Source organism: Ambystoma mexicanum, chromosome 13 (assembly GCF_040938575.1).
Source record: "Ambystoma mexicanum isolate Mex_15411 chromosome 13, UKY_AmexF1_1, whole genome shotgun sequence".
Classification (NCBI taxonomy): domain Eukaryota; kingdom Metazoa; phylum Chordata; class Amphibia; order Caudata; family Ambystomatidae; genus Ambystoma; species Ambystoma mexicanum.
The window spans coordinates 222,450,982-222,465,437 of record NC_090938.1 but is presented as its reverse complement, the minus strand read 5'-3'; the positions used below and the strand labels follow the sequence as shown (position 1 = coordinate 222,465,437).

The following is a 14,456-nucleotide window of genomic DNA, read 5'->3' as shown; positions in this document are numbered from 1 at the left end:
CCACAGTTCATAAGCCATTTTTCCTCAATGTGTCAGACTTTCGAGTCTAAGAGGGTTTTTTCTCAATCCTCGTAGGACCACTTTGACACTTCCCCCGGCTCTCCCAAGGCCTCTTGGTTCTCGTAGTTTCAACAAAACAACACAAAAGGTACCAGTTGGAGACCTTTCGAATGAGCGCCCTGCGGTACCGGGCCACTCTGCCTCTGGACCTTTACTGCGGTTACTTTAAAGTTCAAACAGACAAGTTCTTTGTTCAACAATGCCTGCAACCTTGGGCCAGCACAGTTCAGTTTACTATCAGTCTTCTATGACTCACTGGCTGTGCTGAACTGTTGGAGTTTCTGTCTCAGGAGTCAAGGACGGCACCACAGTGGCAAGAGCTTCTACTCACTTTGGCTTTCAGTGCGGGAGGGCCCTGTGTGCCGTTGACACCTCTAACACCACACACCAGCTGGACTTCCAGTATTATGATTTCCCTATTGGAGCCTTTGCACAAAATTTAAAAAAAAATAATTCTTAAAATAATAAATAAAAAACAACTATATACATAATAAGTAAGGTAATATTTATACAGTGATTATTTTTTTTAGATATGTACATTCTCCAGGAGATGGATATTACTGGAAACATTACTGGAAATTGAAAAGGGCTAGGGCAATTCCTTCCTAGTCATCCCTCCAGGTCTTGCACAATTCGCCTCCGTTTGAACTGCTGGTCTGGAATAGCTGCTCCATTGTGCATCTGGCCTTGCTTGAAATGTGCTCTCATACTTTGTCTTTTATCCCTTTGGGGAAGGGAAAGGGCAGTCAGGTGTGTATAGTTATCAGCAATTGCATGACTCTGCCTGATCTTTGTGTTGGAACATGTCGGGTAAACCGCTCTGGTGTTAGTTTGTTGTCTGTCATGGTTTGAGAAAGTGTTTGTGTCAGAAAAGGGGGGCTTGGTGAATTCAGGAAGGTGAGATTTGTATGGTTTGTGAATTGAATAGGGGGGATGGTGTTGGGTTAAAGCAAAATAGGAATTTGTGAATTATAATCAGAGTGACGGAGTGGAGGAGAATGCACTGTAGTTAGAATATGTGTTACAGGGAGACAGTGGGAACAGTGGGAACAGGCTCCAGTTGCAGAGATGAAGACCAATTGCACTGCGGCATTGCTGTGTCCCAAAGGAAAAGACAAGGTGTTTCCCTAGGTCAGCACAGACCCACCCCAAAGCATCCATACACTCTCTATGGTATTTACACCGACACTTTAAAGAGGGCCGTTTCTCCACTTCCAAGAGGAACTATCAAGGTTGAACATTTTCATTTATAGCTAATGGTCTGATAAGAGGAGCATTTTCAGGGACTTTTTCTGAATTCACTTTGATGAACACACCTTGGGATTCAGGAGGGCTCTGGCAACCAAGGGAAATTGACCTCTAAACGTTAGTCAAGACTTCTGTAGGTAGTATTGTTGGGATTCCCTATAGGCCCTTCACCACAACTATTGCACTCTCCCTCCTGGTGTAGGCAGTAGGGCAATGGTGTTGGCACACCCTATAAGACATGTAAGGGATTTTTCTTCACCTGGCCTTCCACCCATTCATGCAAAACCCCCAGAGAACGTTCCCCCTTCATCAGGGCTGGACCTGAAATAAAGCTTCCCAAGAACGTGTCAGGTACTAGGAATGGCCCCAGCTTCACACCTGCAATATCCAGCTGTGACTCCCTTTATTACTGTGAATGAAACATCAGCCACATTTCCCAGAGAACATAGATATGCCAACACAAGATCAGGGAGAAGAAATACACATCCTGTGCATTACTTCATATTCCAACAATACCACCACCTCACTGACCCAGAACAGTGCAGTGGAAACAGCACACCTTTCCCTTCAGCCCCACATCTTAAATGTAGAAAACACTGATGTTCCCAAGAACCATTCAGGAAATATTGCAATGAACATGGGAAGCAGGGAGGCACCCGAGAAATTCAAATTTCCCCATGCCTAATCCCCTTATATAAAAAGAATTCGGAAAACCAAAGAGAGCAGAAACATACTTCTCTCCAAACAAACACCCAAAGAACATTGCATGAATTTTTAAAAGGCCACCACCTTTATAATGTCCTCCTACTGCAGTTCTGAACAAAAACTCTCATACTCAATCAACACATGACCGCCCCACGAATCAGGGAGTCAACATCAGACTCATGCAGAATAAAATATGTATGTTTCTTTAGTCTGGGAGAAGGGGGGAAGTAGTGCAGACTTTGAAGGGCCTGAAGAGACTGTTACTGCCAGGCTGCCACAACCCAATATGGCCAGTAAATTGCCCTGTAGCACAGAGGGTATGAGAAATGGGGGAAACTGACACTGAAGGAGGTCCAGATGCCAATACGGAGGGTGATCCACAGAGAGAACCAGACCTTGGGAGAGAGACAGCGCTCGAGGAACAAACCATGCAGCCTACTCTGGCTAAATCTGAGAACCTGGAACGAGCCAGAGACCGAAAAGGAGAAACCAGCACCTGTTGATGCAGAGACCTATTGCTGGTGAGTGATAACTTCAACCTGACAACAGCACTGGCATGGGGGAAGAAATATATTCTGGTAAGATAACCACAATAACACTGTCAGTTGAAGAGGTACTTTTTGCTAGGAAGACATCACCAAAAGCAAGCAGCATTAAGACATACTTGCTAGTAAGCATTAATGATACCAAGGAACCTAGGAAGGTGAAAGAAGAAACCCAAGAAAAATCAAGAAGCAGACTGGGCACTGTATTGCTTTGTGTCAACCAAGGAACATGCTGCACACAATATCCGTGAGTCTTTCATTTACTTGGATGGGTTTCTGTTTGTTCACCTTGATGTGTTATGTTTATAGTGCTTGAAACTAATTGTATCTTTTGTTTGCAACATATTTGATATGCTCCAAAGTAGAACAGCAATAGATAATGATTATTCATTGAGAGTATTTTTGGTGTAAAATTCATTAAATAGGGTGATATTAATTTTTTTGTTATTGTGCGTAAGCTCACAGGGAGCTTTTCACAACATTCAAACTAAGAATTCTTAAAATAATAAGTAAAAAGAAACTATATACATAATAAGTAAGGTAATATTTATACAGTGATATTATTTTTTTAGATATGTACATTCTCCAGGAGATGGGTATTACTGGAAACATGCTGAACTGCAATGAACATTTTGAAGGATTGTTTTTGCATTTAGAATACAAAATTAATTTAATGAACAAAAGAATGTGTTTTCAAAATATTCCTTCGAATGATTGAAACAGTTGAGCTTGAGTGCCAACTGTAATTTGAGAGTTTCTCCCCAATTGTGTTCATGCGCTTCAGTTTTGAACCATTCGGTGGTTACACCTGAAAGAAGAATTAAGAGTTTTAACTATTTAACTTGTATATAACTTGTCGGGCCTGCTAGCAATCTTCACATACCACATGACCCAGTGTCATTTAACACCAGGTTATCCTACGGAGAGCTTGCAAACTTCTAATTTGCTTCAAACTTGGTATTTGAGATTTTGCCTCAATTGTCTCCCTTCTATGGAAGTTATTGGGCCCAAACGGAAAATTCCAAGAAAATTGAAAACTTGCAGATTGTGTACAATTCAGCCTCTAGAAACCTTGTACCACATAGTTATTGAATGTCCCATGTTACTGTCACATAGACTAACGTTCTTGGGCCCGTTTATTGCTTCTATATCAAGTGTTATATCTCAGGCCCTGCTGAATGGTACACAAGTTTCTTTAATGTTAGCTTTGGTAAGATTTGTGAATGAAAGTTTTAAACTAATAGCTCTGGTGGTGGCATAAGGAAACATTAGGTTGTTTTCTCTTTTTTGTCTTTTTTTAAATGGAACATTTTGCATTCTAACAAATAATGTGTGTTTTTTGTGGGTAAAGTTCTACGTGCGTTGAACCAAGTGATACTTAAGATTTTGTTCTTTGTAAACACAATGGGCCTCATTACGACCCTGCTGGTCCGGAAAGATCGGTGGTGATAAAACCGCTGCCATTGTTCTTTCTGCGCCGGCTGATTGAGAGTCGTGCAGGCGGGAGGTGTCACTCCCGCCAGGTCTGAACTGTCGGGTTTAACACCACCCGCCTGCAGGCGGACATGGAAACACCGGCTCTGTCATAGACAGAGCCGGTGTTTCCATGGTTCCCATCCCCATGGATTCCCATTGGACTCCATGGGGATGGGGAATTACCGATTTCCGCCTCCGGAATTACTTGGTCACCGGGGTTGTAATGCCCCAGTGATTCCGTCAATCACGGAGGCAGAATGGTAATACGAGTCCGGCGGTAACCTGACGGAATTTCCGGCACGGTTACCGCCGGACTCGTAATGAGACCCAATGTGATTTTCTTCTTTTTTAAATGTTTTATCTTTTATATAAAAACTTTTGCTGTGAATTGTATGGTTTATACCTAAAATATAAATAATTTAACAAAATAAATAAATTGCAATGCTACAGTCACTTCATAGTAGGAACTGAAGTCTAATTTATGATCGTCCCTGAAGCCGACTTCTCTGATAGCCTGATCAGCCAACCCGAGTTTACTGGTAGTGTCTATTGGATATTACTCTACAATTGTAATGATGCGATCAGCACCAGCCTACTCAAAACTAAGAACCTCACAGAATCATCAATAGTCTGACTCCTCCAATCTTTGAGGATGTATGAGGTGGGCTTGTTGAGAGTGAACTAGTGTTTTCTAATATTACCTTCCCATTGAGAGTGTTCCAATGACATGATTCTTTAATAACCACAGATTCTCCTGTTCTTTTCTAGAACGCATTAATGCAAGAACTTGAAAGCTCCCAAAAACAAATTGAACTCTATCAGCATGACAAGGTAAGTACACCCAACGCTGTAACATGGTCTATCATAATATTGAACAGCAATACCATTGTGTTAACTGTAGAGACCAGATCATTCTTAATATGCATAAACATTGTGTCTATTATTGTTATCAATTTCTGCTGTATTGCTTTTGATGTGGAAGGCATCACATGGTTTTGTAGAAATCTAAGATCTCAGAATTAACAATTCAAAGGGAAAAACAGGAAAGATTCTTGCTTGTTAGGGCATGTTTGTAACATATTGTGGCACCAGCAATACTGTAGTCTGTAAAAAACTGTTTTAAACTGTGTGTGTCACTTGGAAATTGGTTTTCAGGTCAGCTTTATTCAGTAAATATGCCTTTAGCACACTCAATCAAATACAAAAACAAAAAAAAATACATTGGTTAAATACACAGGGATAGCAAGTTTATAATACATAAGCATATTCAATTTGCCAGTTAAACTCAGTGGATAAAAACACAGCAGAATTAATCAAACAGTTAAAAATGATGTCCTACGAAGCTAAGGTTGGTGGAAAAATGTAGTTACAAAATACACATCATTCACTCGAGCAGTGGATTTCCAAAGGTTGATAGCTTCTAAAGTAGTTTTCACACATGCTTTTCTAAACAGTGGCATAAAATATATTTTTCTCAAGTCACTATAGCACAAGCAGAGTAGCAGGAGATGGGTAACAGATTCCTGATCTAGGCCACACATTGGGCACATTTCAGAATTGACACCTGTGAGCAACCAGAAAGTGTCTCACCCACTAGTCCCCAGGGATCTGCCATCCAGGTGGCCAAGACACGGCCATCGCTTTTGCATGCAGTTCCTGGGGGTGGACCAGTGCTGGAGGATCACCTGGTTGAGGGGTCTTCTGGGAGTGAGAGTAGAACACCGGAAGTGAGACGTGGTTTTCCCTTCACTGTAACCCCTTTTTTCCCATCCTACCCTGTAGGATATTTAGAAACTCTACCCCCCGTTACAACATGAACACTTTCTCACAGACAGCCCATTGTAAGGGAAAACGGATCAACACCCGTGCTGTGTACCTGACATGTCCCAATACTATGGTCAGGCGAGGTCAGGCAATTATGGACAATCGCTCACACCTGACTTTCATTACACTTCCCCATATGGATAAAAGGTAGAGCACGAGAGCACACTCTGAGCGAGGCAAAGCACACGAGGAAACAGCAGTTTCGAGATGTCAGCTGAGCAAGAGAGGAAAGATGGCAAAACCGAAGTGGATCGCAATGAGGCAAATTCCCTTTGCCTTTTTGACAAGGAACCATTACTTTCCAGAGGCACGAGATTAGAAAGCGTAAGACCAGGAAACCAGGCTGAAGAATCCCTCATTGTGTATCAAAGATACCCAGGGTCCTCCCGCTTCAATAATCAACGCGGGGAGAATCGCCAGCAGTAACATGTTTGGCTCCAAGAACAAAGCAGCGTCAGTGAAGTCAAGACAGCCGGTGAGTTGGGGAGACCGATACAAGAACGGTCTGTGTTGAAGCCATGGTTGCAAGTAGCAACATTATATGGTGAGCGCTGGAATGGACATTTTTAAAACGCATATGATCAGAAACGCAAGTGAAGTTGAACTGCTGATGGGTGATTGAACTTTAAAGTAAGCTACAATACCTTTGACAGAGTGGTCCAGCACCATGTGGGTGCTCAATCGAAGGTCTCTGTAAGGTATCCAGCTGAGAAGTGAAAAGGGTAGATACATTTGGTCTGAACCGGTGGATGGAGAAAAATTGAAAGAGAACAAATAAATGTGAATCAAAGTGGTCCTAAGACACGTCAAGCAAAATCCCTCGCACAGTCGAAAGTCTTCGATTTTTGATAAAATAGAGAAAGTTTGGCAAAGTACGTGAATTTGGTTACGAGCCCCGAAGATGGAGACCAATTGAAGGTTTTGTGTTAAAGTGGGTCTGAGCACGGCAGAGGGGGACCATAGGTGAACAGTGAATCACCCGAGAAGGTGCATATGTGAAAATCCTGAGAAGAAAGGAACTTTAATGTTTTGTCGTGTTGCATCAGGTCCATTGAAATAAGAGACTTTGAACGGCAAAGAGACTTTGGCACAGAAGGCCCTGATGTTAAAATCTTGAACTGCATCTTCATCCTAGAGAAGCCAGGGAGTGTGCTAAGCTCGAGTGTACCGCCTTATCCCGTTCTGAAAATGTGGGGAAGGGACGCCAATGGCTTGAATATCCTGACATATCAATTCTTGAACACTTTTTTTTTTATAACACTGTTTCCCACATTATTTGTATTTAGAAGTAAGGACTGCCAATAGGTAGGTTACTATAGGCCCTTTTATTTTGACAGACTCGACTAGGAAGATGTTATTATTATTTGATGGTCGCATGCTTACTCCCATCTTTAGATTTAGAATTAGATACGCATTTTTCAAACCCAATTGAAGTTTAATAAACACCCTTGAACTGGGATCACAGGTGTCTGTCTTACTGTTTGATAGCATGCCTTCCTTACACACCACTCCAGTGACGCATAAGGGTCGCAACCTGTAACCTACCAATCCTGATCTCCATGAATAAGGTACGCGCATGGGTTGGGGTTATTGGATCGAGGCATCTCTCTCCTCCTAGTGATGTTTTCAAAGATAGAGGTACCTGTCCCACTTTCAGTTTTAAACATGAGATTTTAAGCGTTCTTGTGTGTCGCATTTGACAAACAACTTAACATCACCTTTTAGAAAACACAGCATATATATATGTGTGGATTTCGCCATAGTTCATCCGGGCCAGCCGATTTGAGTTAATGTATAAAGTGAACCAACCATTGAAGGGAACATCCACCAGGGTGGTTCATCAGATTAAAAAGTGTGGCTTGACACTTTTCTAGCTCATGTGACCCTCAGGGTCTGATCCAATAAAAAACAGGTTTCCAGACCAACTGGTCAATAATAGGGACAAGCCCACATTCCATTAGGAGTGGGGCACTTTTGAAGCTACACAGTAGTTCAAGTACATTTTTCAGGAATTTATTGTCTGCTACTCCCAGGTTGAGGCAATTAGTGTTGCCCCAGATCTCGGCTCCATAGAGGGCTGCTGGTATGGCCTGAATGGTATAGATATCTAAAGCAAAACAACTTACTTGTCCTTAAACAATCCGGTTTTAGGACGAGACATGGAACGGAGACAGCACTCCTGGATCTGAAAATCCAGATGTATTAGGTGAAGGACAAGGGCAATTTGGCGATCCTTCTTCTGTTAGACTTGTCTGCAGCATTTGACTTAGTCAACCACCAAATCCTAACTGGATATCTGACCACAGCAGCAGCCTTCTCCACCAACGCCTCTAATTGGATCAAATCCTTTTTATCCAATGGAACCACCAGAGTTTTTTCACCCTTAGCAGACCCAATCTGTATACACTGTCCCTTAAGGCTCCTGCGTGTCACCAACACTATACAATATATTCATGAAGCTCCTCTTTGATCACTTGGATAACAGGGGTGTCATCTACACCAAATACGTAGATGACATGCAGGTCCTCATCCTGCTCACTGGCCTCTATGATGAGGATTCCAAGTTAATTAACACAATCTACCTAGAAATCCAGGCTTGGATGGCCACTAACAGTCTGCCTCAATGATGAAAAGGCCGAGCTCCTGATTGTCGGCCCCCAGGCATGCCCAAACAATCTAGACCAGAGGTACACATCCTTCAATATTGATGGAAACATGATCAAAGTCACCAAGGAAATAAAAACCTTGGAAGTCTACCTTCACTCAACACTGTCCCTAAAGAAACAAGTCAGTTCCATTGCGTCCTCCACAGCCTACACTAACAAGCTAATCTATAGTTGTAAATCCTATCTGTCCACTAGCAGTTGCATAACGCTTGCTAGAGCCTTAGCGTTGTCAAAGATTGACTATTGCAACACACCTTTCCTAGGATCCACTGAACAGAATCCAAATAGGCTACAGGTCCTACAAAATAACTCACTGGGAGCAGCACTTAACCTTCCTAGATCCAGCCATATTTCAACTATGAGAAAAGAATCCAACTGGCTGTCAGTTCACGATAGAATTACTCTTTGCACTCTGGCAATCGCACACAAATGCCTGTCAAACTCAGCTCACGAATATCGGTCAGATAAATTCAGCAAGTACCAACCATCTGAGCCTACCAGATCTGCCCATGCCCATTGCCTCTCAGTACCTAGGTTAAAAACTGCGGGAGGAGCTAGCTTCCCAGTCCAAGCAGCCAAGTGCTGGAATTCCCTGACTCTCTCTTACATACTAGAACCATCCTGCCAGACGTTCAAAACCGGAGTAAAAAGCTGGCTTAGCAACAACGCCTATCCGATGAGGCTATTGTCTTCTGTCTTTATTCTGTTGCTCCCTTAGGTTTCCTTCCTATGATTGCCTAACTCGCACACTTATTTGTAATGTTTGTCTTCAGACCTAACTGTAACCTTTGGTCTTCCTAACTGTTGTTGTTTTTTCTATGCATGTAACACTCAAGTTTTCCAGCGCCCGGTTACCTCAGGGTTCGGAGCACGATACAAATAATAAATACAAATACAAACACAGCTTGCTCTCCAAAGGAAGACAAAGAATTTCTTGAGCCCTCCACTGTTTCTTTTCATGATGGTCTGTGACCTAATGGACTGTGCTATCCATGAACCAGTGCCTGTGAACCTCACTCCCAAGTAATCACAATAGGTAACCTGTTCCAAGAGAGTACCATCAATCCCCAAATGAAGAACCACAGGCTTGGACCTCCTTGGTCTAAACACTAGCACCTTGGTCTTGCTCGTAATTAGTGTCCAACCTAGATGGGAACACTTAAAGATAAAGCACTCCAAACCACGCCTGATCCCCATGGGAGATATAGCCAACAAAACAGAGTCATCAGCAAAATTTAAAGCAGGGAAAATGTCAGTACCAATCTTCGGGGATTCCAGCCCTCCCCAGTGCATTCTGCCACCAGGTCGAAGATAATCTTGTTGATATAGAGACAAAAGAGGAGCAGGGCAAGAATGCAGCCTTGCCGCACACAGCCGTCAACTCTGAACTGCTTAGTAGATTCTCCTCCCAGGCCCCACCTCACAACCGCTGTGTTTTTGGAGTAAAGCTCAGTTATTACTGACACCAACTGAGCCGGCACCCCTCGCCTCAAAAGCACCTTCCAGAGCTGGCTCCTGGATACACTGTCAAAGGCAGTCTGTAAGTCAATGAACACAGCATAGACCCGCATACATTTTGATATACTATATTTCTGGAGGATAGTAGACAGGCGTGAAATAAAGCAGTTAGAGCTGCGGAGTCCTTTTTTTATAGGGGGCTGTGTGGCAAAGGACTAATATGAATCTATAATGCAACAAGAATACCATAAAAACAGCTACCCGCCTACACACATGCCAGGTGTCGATCAATTATTTGCGACAGAAAACATAGATAAATACATATTTTAATTCATGGATACAAAACACTTAGAAAAATTAAACAGGAGAGACAAAATTGCACATAACATTCCATAAGAGAACCTATACTGAAAAACAATTGTTTTGACCAGTTGGTTTTAACTGAACACATTCGTCAGATACTGGTGATGTAGTGAGGTTAGTAAACAAATAAGGTGACATCCTATTATTAAATGAAACCTTGATGCAATTCACTATCCTTGACTTTGTTAATTTTTCTGTCCTTGACTTTGTCGACACCAAAGAGTGTGTTTCTGGGTCCTGGCAAAAGATGGTAAACAGGCTCAGTAGCTAGTTATTTGATGCTATCAGGCATGCGTCGGACCCGTCTTCAGGACTTGATTTATATAGATCTCCCAAATTGGGATTTCAGAAATAGTTCATTGGTAAATTTCCTAAAAACCAAACGAAAAAACTGTGTTGGTAACAAGATAAAAACAAAGTGTAGTGTCTCTATGTGTGTGCACATGCAACTAATTCAACTAACCTTTTCGTGGTTTATTTGACGTGTGTGGCCTTGATTTTAGAACAAATGCGGACAGGATTCACTGGTCCCAACTGTGATTTCTTTTCAAAGATTTTGAAACTGCAACAAACGAAAATGATTTTTATGAAAGGTTTGTTTTTTCTTTTGCGCTACATTCATTAGAAGGCAAAAGTTCAAAAATGACTGACAACAGAGCCACCTAAATGAGCCAAATCGAGTTCATATTTAAAGCGGTACAGACTGCCTTTGAGTGTTTGTCATTTGTATTACATTTGTTAGAAAGCGGGAGTTCAAAACGAAAATGGAAGTGAAATAGCAGCGAAGCCTACTAAATGAGCCAAGTTAAGTTCGTACCTAAAGTGATACAAACTGCCTTCAAATCAATTATGTTGCACTATTGTTTTGAGCATTTTTTAATAAAATACTACATGTTTTTTTGAAAAGGGAGGAACATACCTCTTGATCCAAGCGAAGATATTCTACGATATAGCTTCATTTGCGGACACACATGTCCCGTATGTGATGTTTTTCGTATTGTAAATTGAAGTTTACCTAATTTGTTAAAGGAAATACGGAGATGTAACAGTCCGTATATAGCTAACAGAATAGTGCTGTTTGCATATCACAAAAGCGCGATATGAGTGCTTACAATTGCTGCTTTTCAAGGAACTTACTTGATCACAAGCATTGTTGCTTCCACTCGAAACGAACGCGGATAGTTACTGCCGGGTTCGCTTTCACTTACGTTAGGAAAAGGCTAGACTTGATGTATTTATAAATTCATCTAATCGCGACCGCCATCTTGGAAGGAACAATGGCGGACGCGGCCAGATTACTAAAGGGCTGAAAAAAAGTATGCTGCACAAGAATGGGGCATCCTAATTGCAAACATTAAATAAAATTGTACTTTGGTAATATTCTATTTGATATTTCAAAGGAAATGTGAAAAAAAAGTGGTCAATACATATTGTGACATTTCCGCCCAATAATGTGCACTGAGGGCATTAAAAAGCTGTGTTGTAAACATGCATATGTGATGGCTCAGCATGCACTAATGAATGTTTTGCGTGTGCTTCATGAATGTCATTTGTGCAAAGGAGTTACTTATGTAAAAACAAACTCCATTCAATTCCGATGTTAAGGCCAGCCTGAACAGTGTTTAGATTGTAAATCCACTTCTGTTCAAGCTGCCTCAGCTTTCGGTCGCGGTCTCCCCCACTAGGGTGTGATGGAACTGTTTGAATAATATACCACTCAATATCCTCACAGGTGTGTTTTGCTTTTACAAAATGAGCAACTAAAGGTTTCTCCGGAACTGAATTTTTAACACATGACCTGTGCTTGCAGATTCTCTGCTTTACAGGTCTTTTTGTCTTTTTGTCACACCGAACAGTTACCACATTTAAAGTGACCGCTCACTGGTGGCAGATTCCTCCCTTTTCAAAAAAACATGTAGTATTTTATTAAAAAATGCTCAAAACAATAGTGCAACATAATTGATTTGAAGGCAGTTTGTATCACTTTAGGTACGAACTTAACTTGGCTCATTTAGTAGGCTTCGCTGCTATTTCACTTCCATTTTCGTTTTGAACTCCCGCTTTCTAACAAATGTAATACAAATGACAAACACTCAAAGGCAGTCTGTACCGCTTTAAATATGAACTCGATTTGGCTCATTTAGGTGGCTCTGTTGTCAGTCATTTTTTAACTTTTGCCTTCTAATGAATGTAGCGCAAAAGAAAAAACAAACTTTTCATAAAAATCATTTTCGTTTGTTGCAGTTTCAAAATCTTTGAAAAGAAATCACAGTTGGGACCAGTGAATCCTATCCGCATTTGTTCTAAAATCAAGGCCACACACGCCAAATAAACCACGAAAAGGTTAGTTGAATTAGTTGCATGTGCACACACATAGAGACACTACACTTTGTTTTTATCTTGTTACCAACACGGTTTTTTCGTTTGGTTTTCAGGAAATTTACCAATGAACTATTTCTGAAATCCCAATTTGGGAGATCTATATAAATCAAGTCCTGAAGACGGGTCCGACGCATGCCTGATAGCATCAAATAACTAGCTACTGAGCCTGTTTAACCATCTTTTGCCAGGACCCAGGAACACACTCTTTGGTGTCGACAAAGTCAAGGACAGAAAAATTAACAAAGTCAAGGATAGTGAATTGCATCAAGGTTTCATTTAATGATAGGATGTCACCTTATTTGTTTACTAACCTCACTACATCACCAGTATCTGACGAATGTGTTCAGTTAAAACCAACTGGTCAAGACAATTGTTTTTCAGTATAGGTTCTCTTATGGAATGTTATGTGCATTTTTGTCTCTCCTGTTTTTTAATTTTTCTAAGTGTTTTGTATCCATGAATTAAAATATGTATTTCTCTGTTTTCTGTCGCAAATAATTGATCGACATGAAAGGTAGCACGTTGTGCAACTAGACACACCTGGCACGTGTGTAGGCGGGTAGCTGTTTTTGTGGTATTCTTGTTGCAGGATAGTAGACAGGCGTAAGCACTGGTCCACTGTGCTCAGCCCTTGCTGAAGCTCAGCCTGTAAATGGGAGAGAAGGCCATTGCTGGTCACGCAATCCTGCAATTGTTGGAGGAGCACCCTGGCATACGGTTTCCCTGTGGCGTCAAGCAATGAAATAGGCCGGTGATTTCCCGGGTTTCCACCCCCCCTCTTTTTATATATGGGGAATAATCTCTGTGCAAGTTCATGATTTCCGGTATATGCTCACAATTGGCCTCTGCCTGGAATAGCCATGATAATAATGGCACCCGAATGTCTTTTAAAGGTTCGACCGGGATGCTATCAGGGACTGGGGCCTTTTGCCCCTTAGTGTTCGATAGGGCTATTCTTACAGCCTCCATATTGATAATGATAGGTGACCTGGTGTTGTCAGTAGATATCTGTCCTGTCTCTACTGATTCTTTCACAAAGGCAAGCCTCAGTTTTAAATGGGCCACAAAAGTGGGAAAACCATTCTACTTTGGTAACCATGCACTGTTGCCTGTTGTCATTGGAATCCTTCTGTTCTGCTACAAAGGGACCAAAAGGCCTTATATCTTTTGTTAAGCAAAGCTTCCCTAAGAGCTACCCATTTAGATTTAAGGAATTCAGTTTGGACTTCGCTATGTTTCTATAATTGCTACTCTTAATATACAACACCTCCTTGTTCACCTTCCCATCTGTTGCAAGATGGAGCATAAGGTCCTTCATGGCCTGGCTACAAAGATTATCAAACCCTGATTGCTTCACTGCTTGGGACAGGTCACTTCACTAGAGAACCAGGGTCCAAGCTCTCAGATCAGCCGATCATAATCAACCAATACCTCAGTATCCCCCCTACTAGGATCACACAGATGTTCAATTGTGGGGAGAATTGAGAGGTAAATGGAATGCTTCATCCCTGCCATCAAAATATTGTCCCACTTGATGACCCTTTGGGTGTTCCCAGATATCACGATCGGAACGGAAACCAGTGTGTCTATACCCCCCTTACTGTGCACCTTAGTTTTATGGAAAGAGGTTTATGGTCACTGTCCCTACTGTCAGAAATAAGAAATTCTTCCAGTGCAGCCCAGTCGCCCATCGTAACCAAAATGTAATCAATCCTGGAAGAACAGTCAG

General features: G+C 41.7%; 1 protein-coding gene across 3 annotated transcripts in view; it reads left to right on the top strand.

Annotated features, from left to right (window-relative positions):
* PPFIA4 (PTPRF interacting protein alpha 4) overlaps positions 1–14,456 on the top strand; it is a 3,167,227-nt gene that overhangs the window by 1,274,616 nt on the left and 1,878,155 nt on the right. For all 3 annotated transcript variants that reach the window (XM_069633679.1, XM_069633678.1, XM_069633680.1), the window contains one exon: positions 4,803–4,865. In XM_069633679.1, the coding sequence (XP_069489780.1) occupies positions 4,803–4,865 (63 nt within the window). The remainder of the gene's footprint in view (positions 1–4,802; positions 4,866–14,456) is intronic.